The sequence below is a fragment of the Lampris incognitus genome, chromosome 2 (assembly GCF_029633865.1).
Source record: "Lampris incognitus isolate fLamInc1 chromosome 2, fLamInc1.hap2, whole genome shotgun sequence".
NCBI lineage: Eukaryota > Metazoa > Chordata > Actinopteri > Lampriformes > Lampridae > Lampris > Lampris incognitus.
In genome coordinates, this window is record NC_079212.1 from 125961059 (window position 1) to 125988861 (window position 27803).

Below are 27803 nucleotides of genomic sequence, written 5' to 3' on the forward strand. Positions count from 1 at the left end.
TACAACCTCTAGCGTTTTGTTGTGTACGTGAGTAAAAGAAAACAAACTGATTTCCGCTCAGTGATGTATATTAAAACAAGGACACCCTCGTTTCTTGCCGGCGCGTTCTAATAATTCCCTCTGGGTTATGTAGTCCATTTTACACATGGTTGTCGTTTGTTTGAATGTTGCAAAGACAGGGCGAAAACTACAAACCTCGCCATGTGTCGTGAATGGACCAGCGCTTGCATCAGCGCATGGAAGCGGCACTCGCGGTGAAGTTAGAAGCTGTCATCTGTATTTCTCATTTAAAAATCACACAATTGTCCGCTTTATAGACTAGCCATCTCTCCTTAACGCAAGTCAGACAAACGCAAAAGACTAGATGAAACTGTACGTAAGTGAAGGCAATCCGCATTGCCTGAAAGTATTAGCTGCGTTAGAGCTGACTGGAGTACAATGTGACGTTCACTATGTCAATCACGAAGGTAAGAAAGTATGGTTAGCTTACTACCATCAAATCTGCCTGCTAACCAGATATTACAAACTGTGTTTCCGGGTTGATCTGGCTGATATTCCTTTGGTTGAATTCAATAATGTTAATGGCTACGTGTGTAAATGCTGACTGCGTTTCCTCTAATGAATGGTAAATGACAGTTGGTTGGAGTTCAATCACAGCAGCGCCTCACGTCACCATCATGTCTGTAGCGGCTCTTGAGAACTAACTGGAGAAGCTAATAGTTGGCCTTCACTGTTTTGTTCGCCTCTCCTTTCGTGTTTGCTCCGAAAAGCGTTACACTACCTTTGTTTACTTGTGCACCATCGATGCAAAGGGCCTTTTTTTGTGCGCGTCACATATATTGCTCTCCTGGCTGACATGGTCTAAGTTGCTGCAAACTTCTCCAGTTAAATTGCTCCTCTTCTGTTCAGGGTGTGTGTCTATTAAGAAATGTAAATGCTACTGCTTTGGTAGGAAGAGGATCGCGATAGATATATCTATAAGTTCAAAACTAGAGAGGTATTGAGTTCACACAATATGGTATTGTAAAGCTGTTTTGTATGAGCCATTTAAGGCTGTTCCACCAGGTTAACCCAAACTCTGAGCTTGTAGGTCTACCCTATTGTGGGAGCTGAGCTACTTGATTTTAGTGCTGGGTTTGATTTAATAGACCATGAGATGTTCTTAAGGAAACTTACTGCTTATGGTTTTAATAGTTCGACCCTTAACTGAATGAGGAGCTACTTATCTAATAGAACGCGAACGATTTTCTTTAATGGTAGTTTTTCTACCGAGAAGAGGGTACAGTGTGGTGCCCTCCCAGGGAAGTGACTTGGACCTATTGCTCTTACCAATGCCACTTGTTTTACTAGCTAAACAAGTGACGTTAGTTTAGCTATGTTTGCTGATGATTCCACAGTGTATAGGTCATCAAACAGTGGGGATGAATTAAATGTTCTCTTTGAAAATGAAATGAAATTGATTTTGGACTGGGTAACCAAAAACAATCGAGTGCTGAATTTGTCAAAGACTAAATGTATTGTTTTTGGCTCAAACCATGCACTAAGGCGAGAGAACCAATTATGCATCTCCGTAAAGGGCAGCTGTATAGAGCAAGTCACTGATGCTAAACTTCTAGGAGTCACCATTGATGAGCAACTATTGTGGCAGAATCACAGACAAAATAATCGGGAAAAATTGGGTGAAGAATATCTATTCTAAGAAGATGCTCGTCATTTCTTACACCAAGTACCACTTTGCAGGTCATACAAGCCTTGGTGTTGTCTCATCTTGACTACTGGCCAGCAGCCTGGTCAAGCACAGCAAATAAAGAGCTGTACAAGCTTCAGTCAGTGCGGAATAGAGCGGCATGTCTTGCACTCAGGTTTTCAGTGAGAGAAAATATAGACCAAATGCATGCTGATCTTGCCTGGCAGAAAGTGGAAGACAGATTAAAATGCAGTCCTCTAATTTTATTCAGGAATGTCTTTCAAAACAACCCTACTTCCTGTACTCAAGAATAAAATTTTCTCAGAACAGACATGACCATGAAACAAGACAGGTTACTAGGGGTCATGCTGCAATTCCTCGACCTAGAACCAATTCAATGAAAACGAGAGCCATTTCTCAGTGGAATAATTTGCCATACTTTTTTTTATTGCTCAATTATTGCATATTACTCAAGTAACAAGTAAAGTTTAAAAGACAACTAAAGCTGTTACTCTTGGGTAGAGGCCTAAAAAAATCAATAACTTTTTCTCTTTTAGGTTTTGTGAAATATGTCCAAAGTATTTGGTAAGCATGGTCATAGATGTGTGTGTGTGTGCGTGTGTGTATACATATACAGAGGAAGATTTGTGAAGTTTTACATGGTTTGATGAAATTGTAGTTGGTTTTTGTAATGTTTATACTGTTTTAATTGGGGTTGGGTGGGTGGGGGGTTAGTGATGTAATTGTATTTATGTATGCAATGTTGTATACATGCATACTATGCATGTATGTGAAAGCATGTGTATACGTTTATATTCTTAACATGGATCCCAGGAAGAGTAGCTGTTGCCTTGTAACAACTTATGGGGATCCAAATAAACAATACCCTATAACTTAAGATATCTACCTCATCTCTCAGAAATCATCTCACTTTAACAAACTGCCTAGGTTGTGGGAAATGCATCAGGATTGATTTTTGAATGGGACCTTTTTCTGCTGTTATTTGATGTAACACGACATTGTGCCTGTAGTACCTTGTTGGTAAATCTGTTCAACCCAAACTTAAACTTAAAGTGAGAGGGATTTAGTCTGACATAGTTAAATGCTCTCATTTCTGAGAAACCGGAACTCATTTTATGTCCCATCTTATATGTAAAATATGGATCTGTAGAAATTGTTCTGCAGTAAATGTAAATGGCTAATGTCAACACTGACCTTACTAATATCCAAGCCATTGCATCAAGATATTATTCACCTCCAACACCCAGTGTACGTCTCCTGTCGTTGCTGTGCAGAGTTGTCTGCTACCCATTGCTGTATGGTGTTGTCAAAAATCATCTGGACACTGGTGGATCAAATTATTTGTATCTGGCAACATTATGAGACCCTGTAAAACAACTCCAATTGTCTGGGACATGTGGTAGAGACCTCCCTCCCTTTTCCAAGATACATTCTTCTCCTTGTGAGCTGGGTCATACAGAGACTGATAACAAGGGCATCTGTCATGTGGCCACACACACACACACACACACACACACACACACACACACACGACATCAATAACATGGATTATGGATTATCAAAATCCCCTCCTGTGGGCTTCTCTCTTAAAATCTGATTGGTTCCAGATTAAGATAGAAATTAAGGCTTGACCTTTGCGTTGACCTCCATTTTCCTTGTGGACCTTTGTAGTGCTTTCAAAAGATAAATATTGAAACCAAGCATTTCCACTAAAGGAGCTACAATGAAAAGTCTTGTTTATGAAGGAAACTTTTTTTAGGGATTTAATTTTCTTCATCGAGTTGTGTTTAAAGATGTTTGGCCATTTTCAAATTGAAGTCTTCTGTATCCGGTGGAAATGGGTAATATCCAGTTGAATGAATGTGTTTATATTCCGTGCATTATTTTTGTGGTAATGTGCCATGTCATGCCTCAGTAAACAACATGGAACTACTCATACTTTTCTTGAAGACTGTTGATCTGTGCCACAATCAATACAAGTGCTCTTTGCATTTTATTCTTTTTTTTCTACGTGTAAATTAACAATTTTACTTTATAACTGTCTTTTCAGAGAAAATTATGCCCTTCCTCAGCCGTCCAGCCCTGCCAGCCTTGCTCCTGCCCAGCGGAACGCACCTCTTCAGCTCCAATGCTATCTGCCAGTCAGTCTCCTGCATACATCACTCAATACATCCATGAGTCAATAGATCAGTCAGTCAGTCAAGCTGCATTTATAAAGCATGTTTCTTTGATGACAGTGCATTCAGCTGGGGTTCAATGCATGCATTGATGTTGACCTAGGTTGGTTGTGATTTAAAGGGCAGATGTAGTACTCTTTTTAACAGGCCTTCACTCTGGCTGCCCAAACTGTGCTGCTAAGCCCAATATTGTCTGAGTTGTGCCACCGAGGCAATATTGTAGGTCAGTGATCCATTTTGTAAACCAAAATGCAATTTTGAGTTTTCAGTTGACAGCGATTGAGCCGCATGATTAGCACAGCACACACAATGTTCAGTACCATAGCCCCATTAACACTTCCTGTAGTAATTCCTATATGACCGTTTACGAAAAATAACATAAAGTTTTGGTTCGCTGTGTTGGCTGCTCAATTCCTGATCCATCCTCAGCTCCTGGTGCCTTACAAATAGGAATAAAGATGCGGACAACTCGGGTTTTACCACTTGGCATCCTGAAGCTCAACACTGACAGCAGTTAATACTCATACAAAGCCCAAATTTTTGAGGTATACCCAAGTATTTCTAGCTCAGAACGGCCTGCTACTATCAAGTGTTTTTGCTTTCGTATCACCAGGGTCCACAAGTCAAGTCAATTTTATTTGTATAGCCCAATGTCCATCCATTATCTGAACCACTTATCCTGCTCTCAGGGTCGCAGGGATGCTGGAGCCTATCCCAGCAGTCATTCGGCGGGCAGGTGGGGGGCACCCTGGACAGGCCGCCAGGCCATCACACAGGGCCAACACACACACACACACACATTCATACCTAGGGACAATTTAGTATGGCCGAATCACCTGACCTACATGTCGTTGGACTGTGGGAGGAAACCGGAGCCCCTGGAGGAAACCCACGCAGACATGGGGAGAACATGCAAACTCCACACGGAGGACGAATCGGGATGACCCCCAAGGTTGGACTACCCCGGGGCTCGAACCCAGGACCTTCTTGCTGTGAGGCGACCGCGCTAACCACTGCGCCACCGTGCCGCAGCCCAATATCACAAATTACAAATTTGCCTCAAGAGGCTTTACAGCAGCACAACATCCTGTCCTTAGACCCTCGCATCGGATAAGGAACAACTCCCTAAAACCTGATAATAGTGTAATATACTGTGCAGTATTAATGAATGTTGATCAGAATACATTTTAGTTTACATAGATTCTCAAAATTATGTATGCACACCATAACTCACTTCCCAGCAGAGAATGACGCATCAGATAAAAAAAAACAGGCTCGAAGTATTCTATTCATTGCTCACCGAGCAGCACGTTACTTTTGAAATGTAGCATGTGGTCTAGTGCAGATTCTCTCTTAAACCCTACCCCATTTTGGGCCTGTAATATTTGAAAAACAATTTTGTTATAATACATTTGGATTAAGTAACCCAAATCCTCCAAAACGTCTGGATTAACACTGTTTTCTCATGGCTTCTTGATTTTATTTGGTTCAGGTAACATTATGTCAAAGACCAAATGTCAATATTACATCTGCTATTGTCTCTCCTATTAAGGTGTGTTCAATAAGCAGCTATAAGGAGAGGATTCCCATTAGGCCAAATCAAGCTGAATGTGTTATACCTGATCCTGTTAAATAAGTTTCCTCATTCTTTCATTCTTCCTTTTAATGTAGTAATTAAAAAAATTTTTTACTGCTATGTTTATACTTTAGGTACATATTTGAAGTGACTGGACAGAAAACCACTGCCCTTTGCAATCAATGGCTAGAGTGGGAGGCCGTCGAACTCCAGGTAAAATCTAATATTTTATGCAATAGGTTATATGTGTTGGTTGAAAGGTTACCTGATATGGGGCGTCCGAGTGGGTGGCAGTCTATTCCATTGCCTACCAACACGAGGATCGCTGATTTGAATCCACGTGTTACCTCCAGCTTGGTCGGGCGTCCTTACAGACATAATTGGCCGTGTCTGTGAGTGGGAAGCCGGATGTGGGTATGTGTCCTGTTCGCTGCACTAGCGCCTCCTCTGGTCAGTCAGAGCGCCTGTTCGGAGGGGAGAGGGAACTGGGGAGAATAGCGTGATCCTCCCACGCGCTATGTCCCCTGACGAAACTCCTCACTGTCAGGTGAAAAGAAGCAGCTGGCGACTCCACGTGTATTGGAGGAGGCATGTGGTAGTCTGCAGCTCTCCCCGGATTGGGGTGGAACAGCGACCAGGACAACTCGGAAGGGTGAGATAATTGGTCAAGTACAATTGGGGAGAAAGGGGGGGGGGTAAAAAAAAAGAAGGAAGGTTGCCTGATGTCAGACAGAGTTGTCAACTCGTTACACTACATTTCCATCTTCAGTCTGACATTGCCTCCCTCCACTCTAACCGATTTCCGTGAGGGAGGGGGATTCGATTTTCACTAACCAATCACTAGAGACCAACATATCCGCCTGAATCTAACGTCTTTTTCACTCGACACTGATGTATAGCCATGCCAACATACTAGTTTTGCCAGGGTTTTAAGTGTGGAGAAAATGTCAGGCGATATTGAGTAGACATGCCATACCCCGCGGCGCTCAATGAATAATCGCTTTTTCAACCGAGAAACCGCTGTTTCATGTAACGATGCCAGACTAAAAGAATCATTCAACTCACTGGAGTGGGCAGATTCAAAGGTCAGGACCCAAGCAAGTTGAAAGGTGATATTAAAATAATTAAAAGGCAGACCTTCCATTGCAAAACACACAGAAAACTAGGCAGGATAGAAAGAGTTGGTATCTTAAAATGTCTAACTATTCCATGGATCTTGATGATGGGGGCAGAGAAAAGCATATTAATAACATGTCTTTATGTCAGCCTACAATTTGATTTATTGAAATCTTTTGTTGCAATTGTGATTTTTTTTTTTTTCAAGATCATTGACTGATTTGAAGTTTTTCCTTCATTCCCACTTGATCACATTTGTCTTTTGTGTAGCCTGCACTACTGCGGGCCCTCCACATGGCAGTGCTACAGGGAAAGGGAGCAGAGGCATCCAAGTTCCTGCAGCGGCCCCTCAATTACTTGGACCAAAGTTTGAGCAAGAAGACCACGCCATATTTAACTACGGTATGAAGATATATATAGACTTGTACCTGTTCACATGCACATGCACACATTTTAAAACAAACGGAAAATGTGAAATGCCTCACTTGTTACTAGGAAGTGTTCTTGCTAATAAAGGCTCTGGCTGCCACATAGTTTTGTAGTAAGAACTGAGCCTGGATGCTGATGGAATCTGAATGATTTTGTTTATATGTGAGCTTAGTCATACATACAAACAGGGAACCACTTGGACACTTGTCAATGCTTTCAGTATAGACAGCTATAATGAGATGAATGCAGGAAGGCAGTCTAAGCACTATTCTTGATTGCAGCAGGATTAATAGTTCAGGATGAGTGAGGGTCTAATACTGTTGAGGGTTCCACTTAACATATGGGTGGCTTTTTTCTTATACATACACAAACAACAAGTTGGCTTATACACTCACCGGCCACTTTATTAGGCACACCTGTCCAACTGCTCGTTAACGCAAATTTCTAATCAGCCAATCACATGGCAGCAACTCAATGCATTTAGGCATGTAGACATGGTGAAGACAATCTGCTGCAGTTCAAACCGAGCATCAGAATGGGGAAGAAAGGTGATTTAAGTGACTTTGAATGTGGCATGGTTGTTGGTGCCAGACGGGCTGGTCTGAGTATTTCAGAAACTGCTGATCTACTGGGATTTTCACGCACAACCATGTCTAGGGTTTACAGAGAATGGTCCGAAAAAGAGAAAATATCCAGTGAGCGGCAGTTCTGTGGGCGAAAATGCCTTGTTGATGCCAGAGGTCAGAGGAGAATGGCCAGACTGGTTCGAGCTGACAGAAAGGCAACAGTAACTCAAATAACCACTCATTACAACCGAGGTATGCAGAAGAGCATCTCTGAACGCACAACACGTCGAACCTTGAGGCAGATGGGCTACAGCAGCAGAAGACCACACCGGGTTCCACTCCTGTCAGCTAAGAACAGGAAACTGAGGCTACAATTCGCACAGGCTCACCAAAATTGGACAATAGAAGATTGGAAAAACGTTGCCTGGTCTGATGAGTCTCGAGTTCTGCTGCGACGTTCGGATGGTAGGGTCAGAATTTGGCGTCAACAACATGAAAGCATGGATCCATCCTGCCTTCTATCAACGGTTCAGGCTGCTGGTGGTGGTGTAATGGTGTGGGGGATATTTTCTTGGCACACTTTGGGCCCCTTAGTACCAAATGAGCATCGTGTCAACGCCACAGCCTACCTGAGTATTGTTGCTGACCATGTCCATCCCTTTATGACCATAGTGTTCCCATCTTCTGATGGCTACTTCCAGCAGGATAACACGCCATGTCATAAAGCTTGAATCATCTCAGACTGGTTTCTTGAACATGACAATGAGTTAACTGTACTCAAATGGCGTCCACAGTCACCAGATCTCAATCCAATAGAGCACCTTTGGGATGTGGTGGACCGGGAGATTCGCATCATGGATGTGCAGCCGACAAATCTGCAGCAACTGCGTGATGCTATCATGTCAATATGGACCAAACTCTCTGAGGAATGTTTCCAGTACCTTGTTGAATCTATGCCACGAAGGATTAAGGCAGTTCTGAAGGCAAAAGGGGGTCCAACCCGGTACTAGCAAGGTGTACCTAATAAAGTGGCCAGTGAGTGTATGAGAGACGTTTAGAACGGAGACCCACTTGTATACACATTCACTTAAACATGCAGTTAGACAAGCTTTATGATGTGTATATTGTATATTATCAAGTCAAAGGTTCATCTTCAGTAGCACAAAAAAAACTGAACTTCCTCTCTGTGCCTCTTGGGGCCCCACTGGCAGCACCTCTTCTTCCTTCTTTCCTGTTTCAATCCCTGATCCAGATTCAAGCTGATAAAATTTATTGGGAGAGGCGTTGATAGCTATGACTAGGGCATTGTTTAATGTTTTCCTCTGTGGCAACAGGTTTCCTGTCTCTTTATGACACTGAGCTAAATATATCTTCACACAGAACAATCTCGTTGTGAATGGCATAGCTAATAGAAACTGAAAAACAATCTAAAGGGAACCCAATGCTCAAAGCAGTCTATACTTATTGAAACACCTGTACACAATAATTAAAATTTAGACTTTTGAGGAGTCCTCAACAAGGATGCACTGTGTATGGACAATCCAATGGCACAGATGAGTAGTGGGAGCATGAAGGATTGGGACGGTTGTGCCAGTCTTCTGTGTTTTGAGTTCCCACACCAACAGCAAGCTAACATGAGTCAAATGAGGCTTTAGTTTAAAAGATAGGTCATGTTTGGACAGTACTAACTGCATGAAAACCAATAATGTGTTTCAGGAAGTTATCTCCGTCGTTGATGTCATTCTGTGGGCCGCACTCTATCCTGTTTTGTCTGACTCCAATCTAACATCAGGTGAGTTCTGACACTGTTGGACTTGAGTCTAAGGTAAAATAGATTGCGTGATTAAGCAAAGGTTTTGATGTTTAAAAAAAAAGGGTGAGATCTTGGTATGATTTTTTTTCCTTAACATCTTACTTTAATCATTTTCGTTTTCCCGTTTCATTCTCCTTCTGTTTCTCGCTCTTCTCTTTTCATGTCAATCTATTCCACTTTTTTTTTTTCTATCTCAGGTGAGCATAAGTTTGTGCGGGCCTGGTTTGACCACATGGTTGGGATTCAGGCCTGCCAGGCTGCAGCTCAGAAACTGTTGAAGGGAAAAGGCCTGGAGGCCATGAAGAGCTTCATGCAGAGGCAGCCAGCTCCAGGGAGCAGCAACCACACTGAGGTAACAGTTGAAAATAAAGGAGTGGTGTGTAATGAATTAAAATGGTGAATAATTTAATATTAATTAGTATCGCCACCTTGCCGTGGTGGAGAAGCTTGCGTGTACTAATAATCCCAAGAGCTATGTCGTCCAAAGCTTGGCTCCTGGTAGGGTCACCCAAGGCAGATAGTTGAAGGTGGAGGTTCCAGACGAAGCACGATCCAACAAAGACCTTAACAGCAGAACTGGACGAAGATGTCTCTAGGTCACAATGGCAATGAAGGCTGCAACAGAGGGTGGTCCCCAATCGTCTTGGTTCTCCATGCTATTGGACTCTGGCCATCTGCTGCCAAGAACCGCGTGGTGGCTGCAGGCACATCAGCCTATCCACATAATAAGCTGTAACACGCAGGCGTCCGCCCATTATGTGGCTCAAGGATCGGCCTCTACGCCCACCTGAAGACCCAGAAGACCCCAGAGGGAGGACAGTCATACTCGACACCGAGTGACTGCCAATGATTAATAAGTAAATAAGTTAATTAAAATATGCTTACGTTTAACAAGCATATCTACATGTGAAATCCCTGCTGTATTATTCATCATTATTTATTTATTTGTAATTTTTTTTCTTTCATTGTGAAGCACTTTGTGACTTTCAGTGAAAGGTGCTATTTAAATAAACTTTACTTACTTACTTACTATTATTATTTCATGATATAGACTTTTATTTTGAAACGCATCTCTGCCAGAATACCATTTCTGTTTGAGAGTGATCTCTGGCGATGGGGTTAGAGAAGTAAAATAAGTAAAATTTATTTCTAGCACCTTTCACCGAAAGTCACAAAGTGCTTCACAGTGAAAGAACAAACGAAGTTTGGGTAGTTTGTGTTAACGTCTTGTTTTTATTTGCAACTGAAGAGTCAGTTAAGCGCTTTCGGAACGTTCAACACTTGTACATGCAGTCATTAATATCTTCCAATTTCCATTTTTCATGCCGAAACCTGGAAGAAGGAAATACTTAAAATTTTGGATTGAAAGAAGTTGGAAGCTAACTGGTAGAAATGGCGGAACGATACAACAGGTTGAAACGTAAACGTGCTGTAATTCATGCATCTGTGACAAAGCTATTGACTCAGGTTGAAGAGGAAATAAGCAAGGAAGAACCCGACTGTGATAAGCTGCGTCAAATGTTGTCAATGCTGTCCACGAAGGAGAAACTTTAATTGGTTTGGACCAAGGTATTGAGGAGGGAGCTCCAAATGAGGAATATGAAGCGGAAATTGAAAGCGCACAGGATTATCAGGACCGCATTATTCTGTGGAAAACATGGGCTACCAGATTGACTCAAAGGAGTATGGAGACCACGAGTAGGTGTGTGAGTAATGTAAGTGCAAACTCTTTCGGATCTATGAACAGTTTGTCAAGCTGCCAAAATTAATAATTGAGAAGTTTCATGGAGAAATAAGTCAGTGGCAGGAATTCTGGAGCCAGGACGAGACTGCTATTCACAATGATGATGCGCTGTGCAAGGAGAAATGTACTTACTTGAAATCCAATTTTACTGGAGCAGCAGCTAAAGCAGTAGTGGGGCTCGCGTTTACTGACAGTAATTATGATGCAGCATGTCAAAATTACTGAACCTGACTCCTGTAAAAAAAGTCTTCAGATATTGCAGCCCTAAGACATTTGTATGATGAATGTGAAATTCAGATGTAGTTTTGGGATCCCTGGGCATTTCCTGTGACATGCGGTCATTAATATCTTCCACTACAGTGGTGGTTGTGTCTCAAATTCCTCGGTGTACATAAAGGATTCGAGATCGCCCTCAGTAGTTACTGCGCTTGTTCATGTGCCTGGGTAACCCCATGTGTGAACAAATGAAGGAGAAGGAAACTAGTTTGTTGACAAATTACACAAGCCCATTTAAAGTTTGTCTTGATGCGTGTCCCTCTTGAATATGAATGCACACACCCACACACACGTGTGCAAGCCCCTACATGAGCACTTTGTAACATAGTTTTAGAAAAATGCTTTAATATAAATAAGTTGTTATTACATGAGTGTATTTTTTCCCATTTTGAATTTGGTCCGCAATAGGCTGCCATACGTTTTTCCTTCCCTCTTTGGAAGTCTACTGTAATTGAAAAAGCTGTCCATTTCTATTAAAAAATGAGAAAAAGTTATCACTCTCACGGTAAGACAAAAGTTGATTCAACATCCTTCTACTTAACTCTAAGCTGGGTTCTAAAAAAAAAATCCCTGTAAGCCTATACAACACTCGGTATAAAGGTTACATCACAGTTTCTCTATCCTTTATTCTCTTTTAGGGGGGTTATTTTAGAATTTGAACAGGTGTAAATGAAATAGAAACTTTAGTGATAACTGCGACCACCTCCCATTTTGAGGTCTGAGAATAGTTGCAAGCACATGTTAGCGTGGGAGTCTCAGATTGCGGAGTTCATATGGTAAATAAATGGTAAATGGACTGCATTTATATAGTGCTTTTCTAGTCTACCGACCACTCAAAGCGCTTTACAATGTGTGCTTCACATTCACCCATACATTCACACACATGACAGAGGCTGCCATGCAAGGCACCAACTTGCTCATCAGGAGCAGTTAGGGGTTCAGTGTTTTGCTCAAGGACACTTCAACGCGCTCTCTGCAGGAGCCGGGGATCGAACCAGCGACATTCCGATTACTAGACGACCTGCTCTACCTCCTGAGCCATGCCACCCCATGGGGAAAGGGTTGAGGTCAGTTGAATAAGAATGGAAGTGGGTGATGTGTCTATTTATAGAACAAGATATCAAGAGTGCTGATCTGAAATCAGTCTCTTCAGATAATAGTGTAGTTTATTCTTTCTGTCGACCTGACCTTAGTGACCTCCGACCAGCAGTTATCTTCTTGTATATATCATGGCTCTATTCAAAAACATAACACACTTTAAAAGAAAAAAAACAGAGAATTCTCTGGTATATGTTGTGATTGTTGATGACAGTGGAAATTTAATTCCAGATATTTTTTTTAAATACCACCCTTTCCAGAACCAAAACTATTGATGAACAAATCCTGAAGCTGTGTGGGATGAGTTGTTGCTTCAAATGAAGGAGTTCAGGTATCACGGGGTCTTGTTCACGAGTGACGGTAGGATGGAGCAGGAGATTGACAGGTGAATTGGTGCAGCAGCAGTAATTTAGACATTGTACCGGACCATTGTGGTGAAGAGGGAGCTGAGCTGGAAGGCAAAGCTCTCAATTTACCAGTCATTCTTTGTTCCAACCCTCACCTATGGTCATGAGCTTGGGTAGTGACCAAAAGGGTGAGATCGCAGATACAAGCAGCTGAAATGAGTTTCCTCCGTAGGGTGTCTGGGCTTAGCCATAGAGATAGGGTGAGGAGCTCGGACATCCAGAGGAAGCTCGGAGTAGAGCTGCTGCTCCTTCGCGTCAAAAGGAACCAGTTGAGGTGGTTCGGGCATCTGATTAGGATGCCTCCTGGGCGCCTTCCTTTGGAGGTTTTCCAGGCACGTCCAACTGGGAGACTCTGGGGTAGACCCAGAACTCGCTAGGGGGACTACATGTCCAATCTGGCCTAGTAACGCCTTGGGATCCTCTAGGAGGAGCTGGAGGGCGTTGCTGAGGAGAGGGGCATCTGGAGCGTCCTACTTAGCTTGCTGCCACCGCAGCCCTACCCTGGAAAAGCAGCAGAAGATGAATGAATGAAGGACCCTAAAGCTGATTAAGTGAAACCGAATAGGGGACCACCGCTGTGGATGTTGTCACTTTTAATACTATAGGTCTGTTAGTGCTATGTTGAAATTTACACTTATGTGAACGTTATTGGCGTAAGTTTAACTTAATGTGAATATATTGTTAATGGGGCATCTTAGTGGGCTTTGTTAATGGAGATGTGCATATTAATTTCTGCCTATTGATTAAAATTTCTAGATTCTAGTTCTACAGGAACATTTTATTCCCCTAGAACATAAAATACCCAGAATGTTGAACCCAATCCCCCTTAAAAAACATTTCAGTATTAGTGTGGAAATCTCAGTATTTGTTTTCTTTTCTCAAGTTTTCCTTGAGAACGTGTAACTCAGACCACTTAACAGGAAAATGTCCTGCACTTTAGAGAAATGACTGCTGTTTTAGATTAAGCAACCGTAAGTTGTATTCAGTGTAGTTTCAATTTATTGGAATTTGTCTTTTGTTTGCTGTCTCTTCAGAATGAGGAAGGGGAGCACTTGGTGTCAGAGGAGGAGATGGAGTCAGCCACCCTTGTGTGGAGTAAAGGACTGGACAGCAGCACAGTGGTCACAGAAAGACAGCACCCAATGTAGGCACCTATTGGGATATCTTATGTTTCAGCAATTTGATTCAGTATTCCCATGGGAATTTAATGGTGTATTTTGTATAAGACTGACTTACAGGATGTGAGCTACTGGGGAGTTTGTGTCTCATGTGAGCTTTGATAGGACTTGTTTTCAGGAATTGAGCCTGCACAGACGACCTTTCCCATTATAGGACACGAACCACAAAGTTCCTCCAGTTTTTGTGGTGTTTTATTTTAATCTTCTGATATGCATCTAGGGAAACTGTTAGCTACATTTTATTTTCCCACCGAAGTCTAATCTAGTCCAGATTCCATCTCTTGGGAAATGTTAGAATCAAAAGCAACGGCATGATGGCCCAGTGGTTAGCACCGTTGCCTCACAGCAACAAGGTCCTGGGTTTGAACCCCAGTGTTGTCCAACCTCGAGGGTCATCCCAGGTTCTCTGTGTGGACTTTGCATGTTCTCCACCTGTCTGCGGTGGGTTTTCTCCAGGTGCTCTGATTTCCCCCACCATCAAAAAGACATGCATGTTAGTGTTAATACTCCTGTCTGTGCTCTGACCGAGGTATGGCAAGACGAACTGGAGTTGGTCCCCGGGTGCTGCACGGTGGCTGCCCGCTGTTCCTAGTACACAGCTAGGATGGGTTAAATGCAGAGAGAGGATTTCCCCATGGGGATTAATAAAGTAGTTGAAAATAAAACTTTTTTTTCTACTTCAATAATTGTGAACTCAGAAAGTTTCCTAACCCATGTATCCGTCAAACCCCTCTAAAGCCTGTTGCACAGTTTCGACAACAGTGCAAACTTAAGAAAACACTTTTGCTTTTCTCTGAATTCCAGTAAATATAAATTTCAGTTAAATCCAACAAAAAGTGCTTCAGTAAATAATCAGGAGAGGTCATATGCCAAAATGTGACCTTATGCATGGCTTTTAAGTGAGGGGATGAGAGTTGATCAGATGGGGTGGGCAGAGTAAAGATGCGGGTGTGTGTTGGTTCCCCTCAGAGTACCTCAGGAGGGGAAGCGTAACATCCTGCTGACCAGCGCCTTGCCTTACGTCAACAACGTCCCCCACCTGGGCAATATCATTGGCTGTGTCCTCAGCGCCGATGTCTTCGCCAGGTAGGAGTTCCAAGTCATTTTATTTTCTCATCATGTCAACTGAATCAGTTTGTTAACAATCCTTGGATATTTACATGCAAAAAAATTTACTTTTGTGATAATTTCCATCACTGATATATTTAAGATGATAGCTAATGCACCAATTTCCCATTATGAATAGGGAAATAGTGGCTCACTTAAGTGTCACAGAAAGTTGATCAGTTCAGCTGGACACATTTATTTAGAGAAACATTTCATCACTCATCTAAGATACCTTCAGTCTCAAGTGACTGCAGGTATCCCCACCCTTATTAAATGATAAAAATGAACTGATTCAACTTTCTTTGATTTTCTTACCTGGATTATTGAGCATGAATGAAGACGCTCATTTTCAGTGGTTACTGTCTGGTAGGACTTTCAAAACAATTATTATGTGGCACAAAGTGTTTGAAGTAATTCAAGACATTGCATTTTTTTTATTAGAATTATTAACATAATCCTCCTTGGTAAGGAAATTGGGGGGGGGGGGGATTACAAAATACTTTTCTGCAGACCCAATACTATTTTCGCTTGGCCTCTCCCTTGTAATCTATCACTTGGTATTGCCCCTAAGGTTTCATTTGTGGTCGGATTTCACAGAAATGCCATTGACAGAGCTGGAAATAAGACATGCTCCATCATCTTTAATGTGCTCAAACAAATCAACCTTTCAATAAAAGTTTTGAAGTGTTTCTGATGTGACACTTTTGCATTTCTCAGTTGTTGGTTAGCTAACAAAATGATTCAGATGAGCCAACTGTAGTTCTGTTGAAAGCGGTGCAAAAACATCTCTTTGACAATGTCAATGTTAAGCATCCAGTCATGATGTGATGTAAATAATATGAAACATTAGCTACTCAATAGAAAATGTGCAGTCAATACTAGACCTACTTCCAGATATAAACTTAAGACAATGATCCTGCATTGTGGTTTCCATCTATGATATTATTTGTTGTTGTTCAAAGTTATTTCGTCACTGTTATTTCTTAACATTGTCTTTTTCAATTCCCCAAAATTTCTCTCTACCTCTCCTCATTCCTCACCCCTTGTCCTGTCCTGCCCTCTCCCAGGTACGCCCGCCTGCGGGGCTGGAACCTGCTATTTGTGTGCGGCACCGATGAGTACGGCACGGCCACCGAGAACAAGGCCAGAGAAGAGGGCCTGACGCCGCAGCAGATCTGTGACAAGTACAACACCATTCACACCAGCATCTACAAGTGGTTCCAGATCGACTTCGACTTCTTTGGCAGAACCACCACCCAGAAACAGACAGAGTAAGAAGAGGAGGGAGAAGGCAGGATTTTTCATGTTTAGAAGAGATGGATGGCGAGACCGGAGGAGAAAGAAAGAGAGAAAATGAGAGAAGGAGAGGGAGAGACAGGAATTGAGAGGTCAGGAGGAAAAATGAGGGACATATTTAGCTTTCATCATTATATCTGAGCTACCATCAACATATTTGAACACACAAGACAGATTGTCTGTGACAGTATGCTGTTTTCTGAGAATATTTAGTGTGGGGTTGAATACTTCATAATGTGTATTTGTAATCAATTTTATTGTCTAGTAAGGAATTTTTCCAGGGCTTACATCATGGCTTGAAATCAAAAGGATACAAGATGAGACTTTAATCTGTGGGTTTGTTCACTGAAAAGAATAAGTAGGATAAAAACCGATGCGTTGCGGCTGCTGTGTTTGATAATGCAGAACATGAAACATGGTAAGCATTTCATGTTTTGTGAAAAATGAAAAACTGTGTAATGAAGACTGTTTCTCTTATTTTGTGACAAGTACGTTGGATGTCCTCTAGTTTTAAATGTCCAAAACCTACATCAAAGAGGACTATCACCTTCATTACTTTCTCCGTATCTAGAAAAGGGCTTTCATTATCATTCACTGAATAACTATACCGGCGTCTTACTGTGTGAACACAACTAACATGTTGAATGTGTAGCTTTACATCTGAAGTTCATCCATTCCAAATAAGTCTGTTAATGCTGCATCATTGCATTGGGATTGCAATGCAAATGCGCTGCATTGTAATTTTAGTGTTGCTTGCATTTATCCTACTTTAGATGCATGCATAAGATATTGTCGAAATGATAGTGAAATTCATAATCTATGCAATTATCTAATACAAACTAATTTTGCACATGGTAACATCGTCAAAAACATGATGATTAAAGATTCAGCATTCATCGAGATGCCCCATAAATTCAAATGTTTACATAAATTGTATTCCCCCTGTGATTATACTGTTGGAGGAAACCTCCATAAATATAACTGAAATATATCTGTTTATTCATTCTACAATAATGACAAGACCAAATCTGTATATTTTAAGAAGTGTTGTAAAACTCCGGGTGGCCCATGACAGCATTTATAAGACGTTCACCATCTTAAAATGCAAGTGAACCTTGTATACTGCTCATCACCATATTTGCCTAAAGATGACACAAACAAATGCATGTTATGTATGTATCAAGTGTGTACACACCATTACACAACTAGTTGGATGCTACTAAATTGATTAACTAGCTCTTAAACACTGTAATCATTGTTTAACTCTCAAGTGTTTATGAATCAATGAACTGAGGTACCATATGCATTGTAGGCCAACACCTGGTCAGGCCCCCCATGAGAGTATATCTAATGTGAATATGTTCATGAGCCTTGGTCCCCGGGCTAGAGACTAATTGTTTTGTTTGACTGTTGTGCACATCGTTTCTAAAAGAAAACAGCCAAGAACTGTGAAAATCAGATTTTCTAAACTCTCCCTCTCTGTCCGTGTCCTCTTTCCATTCAGAATTGCCCAGAACATTTTCTGGCGTCTGCATGAGCGAGGCTTCTTGTTGGAGGACACGGTGGAGCAGCTTCGCTGTGAGAACTGCCAGCGTTTCCTGGCCGATCGCTTCGTAGAGGGCGTCTGTCCCCACTGCGGCTACCTAGAGGCTCGAGGGGACCAGTGTGACAAGTGTGGGCGGCTCATCAACGCCGTGGAGCTGAGGGTGAGTTTGGAAAGAGCAGTTTGTATGCACCCACGTAATGATGAGTGAAAGCAAGAGAAGATAGTCGAAGGTGACGATCAAGGTCATCAGCATGACCAGGGGCCTCGTGTATCAATCATTACTATGGGCAAATTTGTGCGTACACACCCATGGGATTTTTTAGCCCTGAAATTTGTCTCAGAGACCAGTGTAGAACCTGGGTAACCCCTGAATTTAGACACCAATTGGCTAACACTGATGTCTTTGCAGGCGTGGGTGATTGCTTGTTGCAAGAGGTAGACAATAAATGTTAGGAGGGAGGAATTACAAATGACCATCATGCTTTGCTTTGTTGATGACTGTCAGACAATCTTGAGAGCTAAAAAATTCCATGGGTGTGTATGCACAAATTTGCCCATAATAACGATTGATTCATGAGGCCCCAGGAGGATAATGATAGTAATGATGGTATTTTTTTTTTCAGTCAACAGTTAGGAAATGTAGTTAAATGCTCAGTGCTCAACACAAAGACAAAGCCATGAGCTCAAAGTTCAAGTTGGGAGAAAAGAAGAGACTGAGTATATCTTTCATACCAAGTAATATTGAAAATGGTTAACTTTTTGTAAATAGTTCGGTAAGAAAGATTTAAAATTTTACATTCATCGGGTAAAATCTGTTTAGTGTGACTCTACTATGTAGTATTCACAAAAGTGTGTATCAAGACGGCATCTGATGTAGCAGCAATGACTATTTTAGCCTTATCTGCTTTGATCATCATTAACTTCTGTTTCTTTCAGAACCCCCAGTGCAAAGTCTGCAGTCAGACTCCTGTCATCCGCTCATCCAAACATCTCTTTCTGGACCTTCCCAAGGTAAACTTGGACTTCTCTCAATACAGTCTATGCTAATATCTGTTTAAGATTTGTTATGACACTTATTTTGTCATGTGACAAGATTCAGGCACTCCGAAAAGTGCTGTTTCCATCTTTTTATATTAAATAAATAAAACAGTCCTTGAGAACCCCGGTGTTCAGTCAAAGAAATGCACATTACATGAATAGGTTAAGTATGAATGATGTTTGAATAACAGATGGTGCTGCTCGTATTTTGGGCAACTTAGGCAGGATTTTTTTTTTAAAGTATAACTTAGTAATCTATTATTTTTCAGGTTAATTAAGAAATCAAGACTTTGTGGAAATTGCACCCTATCAGTCCTTTTTTTCTTCCTTTCAAATCGAAGTGTGAACTGATTTGATGTTTACATATGTTTGTTTGCTTTCTATTTTCTCCATCTCTCTCTCTCCATCTTTCTTTCTCTCTCTCTCTCTCTGTATTTCTCACTTCATTCATTCATTCATTCATTCATACTCTTGCTCCTCCCCCCTGCCTGTTGCAGTTGGAGAACCAGTTGGAGCAGTGGTTGGAGAAGTCAACCAATTCAGGAGACTGGACATCCAACGCCAAGCAGATCACCCGGTCTTGGCTACGAGATGGACTCAAACCACGCTGCATCACGAGGGACCTTAAGTGGGGGACACCAGTACCTCACCCTGAATTCACTGACAAGGTCTGGGAATCATCAGTTAACAATAAAAAGGTTTATTTGTCCCTTGCGTAATAACAATCGAGGTATGGTGGCATTCCTTGTCTTCAGTACAACAGTTCACTACATATTATTTATGTGTTGTGATAAAATAGTAAATTCCATTGCTTTGTTTTAATTTGATAAAACCCTAATGTACACCATATTGCCAGTTTAAGATGATAGTCCAAATAGTAGTTATATATGGTTAGTCATTTAGCACAACATTTTTTAAACTCATTAAACATCTTCTGTACATTGAATGTGAAAAAAAAATCCTGGGTATGACTTGTCTTAACCACGTACCATTTTGGAAAAGTGTTTGTTTTTTTATTTTTTGCTTTTGGAACAAGCACCAGGGTCACCATGCACTCTGAAATGAAATGTTCTTCTGGCCGAAGACATTAGAAAGGCTGATGGACATTCCAGATAACATTGGGTATATCTTAAATTTGATAGATTACGGTCCCCTACATAGAATGTATTAATAAGGTATGTATTTTTCTGTGTGTACACACAGGGATTTCCGGAATAATATTGACCATGTAATGAGAAATAACAGGTTTCAAGTTGGCAGCCCCCCCCCCCTTTTCTCTCCAATTGTATCCGGCCAATTACCCCACTCTTCCGAGCCGTCCCGGTCGCTGCTCCACTCCCACCGATCTCCGTGTTGGTAGGCAACGGAATAGACCGCTAGGCTACCCGAACGCTCGGCGGCCTCTTTAGGGAAGAGTTGAATCACACTAGATATAAATGAGTTTTCCCCACTCACTGGCAAGGACAATCCTTTTAAATGCCATTGTTTAGTAAATATCAATGAATTGGCCCATACTAATATTTAGTATGTACGTGATTAACCTATGCATTGTGAAAGATTCATCTCACTGCACCTCCTGTACTAAAATTAGCTTTGAGGGTATCTTTGGCTTTGTATGTCCTCCTAATTACTGTTGACTTTTTTTAGTTTGTTTCAGCTCCTCAACCATTCTTTTAAAGCTTCCACAAGCTCAACATAAGACTTGTCTGGCTTGCAAAGCTTATCCACTTCAATAATATGCTGAAATGTAGTACTAGGGCAGGAGGAATGTTGAGCATTTTCCTCTGGCTTCTACAGGTGTTCTATGTGTGGTTTGACGCCCCTATCGGCTACCTTTCCATCACGGCCAATTACACGGACCAGTGGGAGAAGTGGTGGAAGAATCCAAAGCAAGTATGTGTCCCACGACTCACACATGTCAGTAGCACTTATTACACCAGCTGATGACCATATGCCTGTGAATGCAGTTAGAAATGAAACTGTCCTTATGTGCAACACATTATGATTTTTGGGTACTGTTAAATTTCTCATCCAGAAAAACTGGAAACCAAAGAGAAAACTGAATAAATTTCACTTCCTTTTCTGCATACATTGAGCTTAGCTTATTACCCTCAGGTACAATATACATAGAGTTGCATAAAGTGAAATAAATTAATTAAAAATGTATGCTCAAATATGCTCTGCTCTATGCCATTGTCTGTTTATAGGTCATCAACATACCTTTGTCTGTGAAACTGAGCTGCAAGTTTAGGATAGTTACATTCAAGAGAGTGAATTTTTGATTATTAGATTTATCATCCACACATTTGTCTATTTTCAGTTAAATTCAGAAGTAATATTAGTCTTTTTAATGCCAGACAAAGCATTGCATGTGAGTTATATTTTGGAGCTAGAACACTTTCAGAGCCCTTTGGTCTTTTAGTCATTTGCTGAGTTTGGTTTAAGTTAAATTGGGATCAAGCTTTTGTCCCTGAAATATGGAAATAAAACTTTCCCTCATCTTCAATTCAGCAATTAGAATATGTGGATTTCTTTCAATATATAGCCGTAATAGCATCTGTATTTACCTGTAGATGACTCTACCTGATGCTAATTTTTGATCTGTTTAAACTGCTTGTTTGCCTAACTCATAGTTTCAAAATTCATACCGGATGTCTTTTAGTATTTTCTCTCACACTGTCCGTTCCATGTTCTGTGTTTTTAGTATTTTAGTGTTACATTGTAAAGCGTTGTTTTAAAAGATGCTGTATTAATAATGCTTTACTCATTACACATTATCCAGTTCTAAAGAGCTGAAAACTAGTCGTGTTCATTGATCAAAGACAATAGTCAGCTAAAGCTCAGACAGATAATCCATTCATCTCCTTATTTTTTGCTAAAACTAGCTCATAAGGCTGTTGTGGAACCAAGTAAAACACCCATGGAGTAATTTGCATTTTAGTAAAATGCAAAGTCATTAAAAAGCCAAAAAATAAAAAGTTATCACAAAGACACTTAAAACCCAAGTGATTAAAAGATCTCTTCTAACATTTGCTTTATGAGTCAAGCTTTCTACTTCTCTGCCACTGACTCATGCCTCTCTATCTGGCACCCCAGGATTCTGCTCCTGTGATGTGTGTTGGCCTATATTCACAGAGAAGATACAGAGAGAGATAGATAGATGGGGGTGGTGCTGGTGGAGAGCAGCTAAGTCCCCTTTGAACTGGATGATCTCACGATGATCTAATATGATGTCACCCTCACCCTAATGCTGTAGTTTGGTGTTCCCGCCACTAGGTAGAGCTCTATAACTTCATGGCCAAGGACAATGTGCCGTTCCACAGCGTAGTGTTCCCCTGCACCCTGCTGGGCGCTCAAGACAACTACACTCTCGTCAACCACCTTGTCGCCACTGGTAAATGATTGATTGATTAATTGATTGATTGATGTTGAAACTGGTAACTAATCTAACAACTTGATTTTTATAGTTGGAATTGCTTTCGAATCATGTGATCAATTAGTTGACTGATAATTTAGGATCTGACATTCTCCAATGGTACAGTGTCTAAATTTACACTGATCATGAAATATCTTTGAGAGTTAGGCTCCATCAGTAAATAACCAAACGCTAATCTAAAATGACTGGAAATCAAATACCAGCCAGTTCAAAATGCTGACCTCGAAAGCATTCTCCATCCATCACATTTCGAATGGAACAGTAAATTATTACTGGCCTGGGCTCAGAATTGCCAATAACGTGTGTCCTGTGTCATATCCTCCTCTTTTTACTTAGAGTACTTGAATTATGAGGACACCAAGTTCTCCAAGAGTCGAGGTGTGGGGGTGTTTGGAGATATGGCGAAGGACACGGGCATTCCCTCCGACGTATGGAGGTTCTACCTGCTCTATGTTCGTCCTGAAGGCCAGGACTCAGCCTTCTCTTGGGCCGACATGGCTCTGAAGAACAACTCTGAGCTGCTCAACAACCTGGGCAACTTCATCAACAGGTATGTAGCTAGGGTCAGGCAATAAATCAATATGATCAATTATTGTCTTTCACTGGTATTATATCAGGATGAAATTCGGATAGTGTCACATCATGTTACACAATTTGGTTTTCTATATTAATGATAAGCATCTGTGACCTGAAATGTCTTTCTATCTGAGGTCTGAAACGTTTGAGGGAGTATTATTTGAAATCATTATCAAACAGTTCAATGTAATGAACATTAGTTGGATTCTTAAATATGGTATTTTTGCATATGTAGACATATATTGCGATAGTATCGAAAAACAAAGGATTTTTCTTTGCAAGGGAATTGTCCTAATTAGCAGGTCGGTGTGTTAGTCAAACAATCAACATTAAGTTGCACATAATCTGTTTGATGCACGCCTGCCACATTGTGCTCCAAAGTATTAGCATTACCATCCAACCCAATTAACTGCCAGGTTTTTTAAGACCGCCATATTCTGACAAAGTCAGTGAGGGCAACAACGCTTACAAGTTGTTCCCAATTTTCTAAATTTGTTTGGGATGGTGTAATTTAGCCCCAATTAAAACACCTCAGATGATTTTTAAAAGATCAGGGTTAAATCCAGCATCAAAGATTTTTTTTTTTCTCAGCGGCCTTTTCTCAAAGTACCTTGATCTTTAAAAATTGGTCTGGAGCAGCAACTTTGATGCTTAATTGGTTCAAAAATATCTCAGTGCATCCAGCCTAAGGTGATGGGAGTTGAAAAGTGCTCCGCTGTAGCAAAGGAACTTTGTCCTTGCCTGAATCCAGTACCCTGTGTGGCTCATTCATGTGTCACGTACCCAAGTTGCTCTATTGTTGTAGTCATACGTCACTCAGGGTTCTGCTATTGCTTTAATCCAGGTTACCATCCTACTGCCTTTAATTAAAGTGCTTTGCAGGTTCCTTAAAATACGCAATTGGCTGAAGAAAGTCACACAGTGAAAGCAGAATGTCATGTTGTCCAACAGCTAAATGTTTCTGACTGATAAAGAAAGATCAGGCCACTTCAACGCTGTGAATATTTCTGTTTTGACATGATTGAATACCACTCTCAGATCTATGAGACTGGCAGAGTGAAACACAAACTCGGATTAAGTGTCATAAATCAACATGGATTTCAAATTCATTTGTAGTCTGTTTTGTTGAGCAGACCTTCCTTAAAGACAGAGAAGATAAATAAGCTATCAAAAAGTTTGCTGCATAAGAAGTAAGAAAAACTCTTGATATTAACATGATCATCCTGATGAAGATTTGAAACTCATTTTAAAAATGACTTGTTTCAGACTACAAATGAGAAGCGATGAAGGAGCAGATCCTATAAGGAGCCTCCTTCCAGTATACTGATGAGTTAGTTTACACTGGCAGAGTACTACATTACATCTGGCATCAAAATCCATAATTTATCAACAATTAGCAAGTCAGCTAATGAACCCTTCACTCGCTTTCCCACTTTCCTCATCCCCAATCCCCATTTCCTCCTCCTCCTTTTCTTTCACTCCCAACACACCTCTCTCTCCTCCCACCTCCTGCAGAGCTGGAATGTTTGTCAGTAAGTTCTTTGAGGGCTGTGTGCCTGCCATGGAGCTCCTACAGGAGGACAAGAGGCTCCTGGCCCAGGTGGGTTGGGAGCTACGTCAGTACATCCAGCTCATGGACAAAGTCAAGTAAGAACTCACATGGTTACACATCTGCCACAAGTTGCCTTTAGTAGTACTGGGATTTAGATCAAAGGTGTTTTTTTTTCCTAGTTAAATAAAAATTTAGGAATTTATAAATACAAAATTAGGAAGTCTACTTTTCATTTTATGACTAATTGCCGCAAAATGTATTGAAAAGAGTGTAGGAAACATAATATGCATTTTCATGTATGTATCACTGCCAGTTCTAAAAGAATTGGTAATGAAATCCTGTGTGGTTTGATCACGGAGCAAATGAAAAGGGGCTGTAGGTTGAACTGTAAATTAATTTATTTTGAAAGGGATATTGCCTGTTTTGACTCTCGTTGCTTCCCTTTAAAACAACTGGTAGATTTGGTCTCATCTGATCTATTCTGCCAGAATACGCGATGCCCTGAAGCACATCCTTAACATATCTCGTCATGGGAACCAGTATATCCAGATCAATGAACCCTGGAGGAAGATCAAGGGAGGAGAAATGGACAGGTGAGGCCGGCCTTCTCTAACTTTTTCACACCTTTTCAGAATCAGAGACCACATAACTTCTTATTGAGTTGATGGATATGCATGCATCCCAGTTTGTGAACTGTTGAACTGTCACACAAATGTATGCATGGTTCCCATTGTTTGTCAAAAACCAGGGAACTGTTGAAAAAGAGAAAAATAATGGAAGCCGCTAATAACTATTAACAACCATTAATTTCTATTGAACTCGTGCATCCTTCAGGTGAAGTTATATTTGATCGATCGGTGGCAGATATTTTAGATTATAGGACATTTTTGAGCCCTCAGATAGATTTTGAGTATAAAGAAACTGCTAGAGCAGGAGCCATCGTTTTTTGTTTTTTTTTATCCGAAATTATATCTTACCTTTTGGGCCTTTGGATATGTCAACATTTTTACTGTTTTGTGGCAATAACTCTATGAGCTCATGCAAAAATAACAAAGCTCATTCAATATCATATCTATAAATCTATTCATTTTGGTTTGTCTTGTGCAGAAAAAAATTGAACACATTATATTATAGATAAAAGTATTTAATAGACTGGAAGTTGAAAGGGAATTTCATTGAGATAAACGTTCAAGCATGATTATTAAACATATGTTATTGTAAAATGTCTTCAAAAATGATGCCGAAGCTTTTCTGGTTTATGCCAATTCTAATTTAACTTATTTTCCCATATTAAGTTCCTGGGTTCTCCTGGGAATCATGGTATATAATTCAATTTTCTAAACATCGTGTATCTCATTTCTACACTATGGAAATGCAACCAGTCCCCAGGACCACAAATTTAGCCATTACAAATTTTACGACCAAAAACTGGCATGAACAGGGAAAAAAAAAAACAGGCTGATTTAAACATTGGAGTATGTTTAATTTAACTGGAGGTCACCGAGGGGATGGCTTTTTGGGCCCTTCACTTTCATTTTGGCATTTATCACATGAGAATCGTTGATCGTGTGTTTAAAAACGGTGCGGGCTCAACTGACTGTGATTGTCAAGTGGTTATGTCTGCCGCCTCTGGAGTCTCGCGTGTATCCCCGCTGGTTGAAAATCAAATCCTACCAGGAATTTTCTCAGATATGTCCCCCCTATTCTCTCCCTCACACTATTCCTATCTTCTAAATAGATAAATAAATAATGCTAAGATGAGTGAACTCCAAGTTTTTCTTCTGTATTTAAAGGTCCCGTGAAATGACAAAATGTATTTTCATTTTTGTTATTTACTTTATCTGTACTTAATTTACAATTATTGAACACTTGTGTTCTAGAAATTTACAAAAAAAAGTTTTTGTTTTCATAATAATGTTTTTCTCTTCCTGACAAATGCAGTATTTTTTTTTTAGTTACATCACGCTGCACTTGCAGGCGAGCACTAACAAAAATGTCCATTGAGTGGAGATTGAGAGAAGACGAGTTATCATCTACCACCAAACGGAAACTACTTAGCAGCATCTTAATATCCACATTCTTCTAAAAATGCATGGCCATTATTGTCATTCAAATCAGACTCTCCCTCCCCTCAAAATCCCACCCGACATTTCCATTCGATGTGAAATCATGGAAGTTTGCAGTGCTCTTGATGCCGTTTATATGAGACCTTTTAAAAGAAAAAAATAATAATTGGGCAATGCCTGACACTTTTCTTCCCCTGTCACACTTCAGGCAGCGTGCAGGCACAGTCACTGGCGTGTCAGTGAATGTCGCTTGCTTACTGTCAGTGATGCTGTTGCCCTACATGCCAGCGGTCAGCCAGACCATTAGAGACCAACTCAATGCCCCTCCCTCTTGTGTTGCCACCTTGTTGCTGGGCGAAGGCAGTTTTGTATGTTGCCTGACCTCCGGCCACCGCATTGGCACTGTGAGTATAACCCCAAAACACACACACACACACACACACACACACACACACACACACACACACACACACAAATATCATGAATGTGTGTACACATTCATTTTACCAGCGACAACTGCAGTGAATGTACCCTGAGTGACGCAAAGTGAAGCAACAAGCGTATTATCAATACTGCAATACTCCAGAGGATATGCATGGCATTGTGCTGTGCATATACATACACGCTAAAAGGTATGTCTATAACTTCATGCAGCACTTTTCTCTCAGGGCTCTTCTCTTAAGGCCTCATTGCCATGACTCTTGTCCGCTTTAGCTTTTCTCCAACGCCGTGCGAATACTGCATCTGGTCCTAGAGGCAACGGTTACTAAGGTCTCTAGGCTAGAAACAGCAGTTTTTGTTGTTGTTTTTTTTTTTTAAGTTAGATGATTGATTAAAATGTGTGTCCTGCCAATATTTTACAATGTCTCCCTGCATGTAACCTTTAAGAGTAATTACACCTTCGTAATTGGGTGTGTGCTTTATTCCCGTTACTTTGTTTCTTTACATTTGCATATTATTTATGTTTTGTTTTTTTCTTAACGCCATGCTCTCTTCTGTCCCCAGGTCAGCCCGTTGTTTCAGAAGCTTGAGGCAGACCAGATTGAGACTTTGAAGAAGAGATTTGGCGGACAGCAGGTATTTGATGATCATTATACC

At 40.9% G+C, this 27803-nt stretch overlaps 1 protein-coding gene across 1 annotated transcript in view; it reads left to right on the forward strand.

Annotated features, from left to right (window-relative positions):
• Nucleotides 1–242: 242 nt before the first annotated feature.
• The window catches only part of mars1 (methionyl-tRNA synthetase 1), a 30511-nt gene continuing 2950 nt past the window's right edge, over nucleotides 243–27803 (forward strand). Inside the window, exons 1-19 of the mRNA XM_056273779.1 lie at nucleotides 243–467; nucleotides 3759–3849; nucleotides 5596–5674; nucleotides 6848–6979; nucleotides 9289–9364; nucleotides 9583–9737; nucleotides 13945–14054; nucleotides 15058–15174; nucleotides 16263–16466; nucleotides 17996–18197; nucleotides 18974–19048; nucleotides 19573–19743; nucleotides 20873–20968; nucleotides 22352–22469; nucleotides 22848–23061; nucleotides 24603–24734; nucleotides 25128–25232; nucleotides 26914–27109; nucleotides 27711–27782. Of these exons, the coding sequence (XP_056129754.1) occupies nucleotides 365–467; nucleotides 3759–3849; nucleotides 5596–5674; nucleotides 6848–6979; nucleotides 9289–9364; nucleotides 9583–9737; nucleotides 13945–14054; nucleotides 15058–15174; nucleotides 16263–16466; nucleotides 17996–18197; nucleotides 18974–19048; nucleotides 19573–19743; nucleotides 20873–20968; nucleotides 22352–22469; nucleotides 22848–23061; nucleotides 24603–24734; nucleotides 25128–25232; nucleotides 26914–27109; nucleotides 27711–27782 (2448 nt within the window). The 5' untranslated portion in view covers nucleotides 243–364. The remainder of the gene's footprint in view (nucleotides 468–3758; nucleotides 3850–5595; nucleotides 5675–6847; nucleotides 6980–9288; nucleotides 9365–9582; nucleotides 9738–13944; nucleotides 14055–15057; nucleotides 15175–16262; nucleotides 16467–17995; nucleotides 18198–18973; nucleotides 19049–19572; nucleotides 19744–20872; nucleotides 20969–22351; nucleotides 22470–22847; nucleotides 23062–24602; nucleotides 24735–25127; nucleotides 25233–26913; nucleotides 27110–27710; nucleotides 27783–27803) is intronic.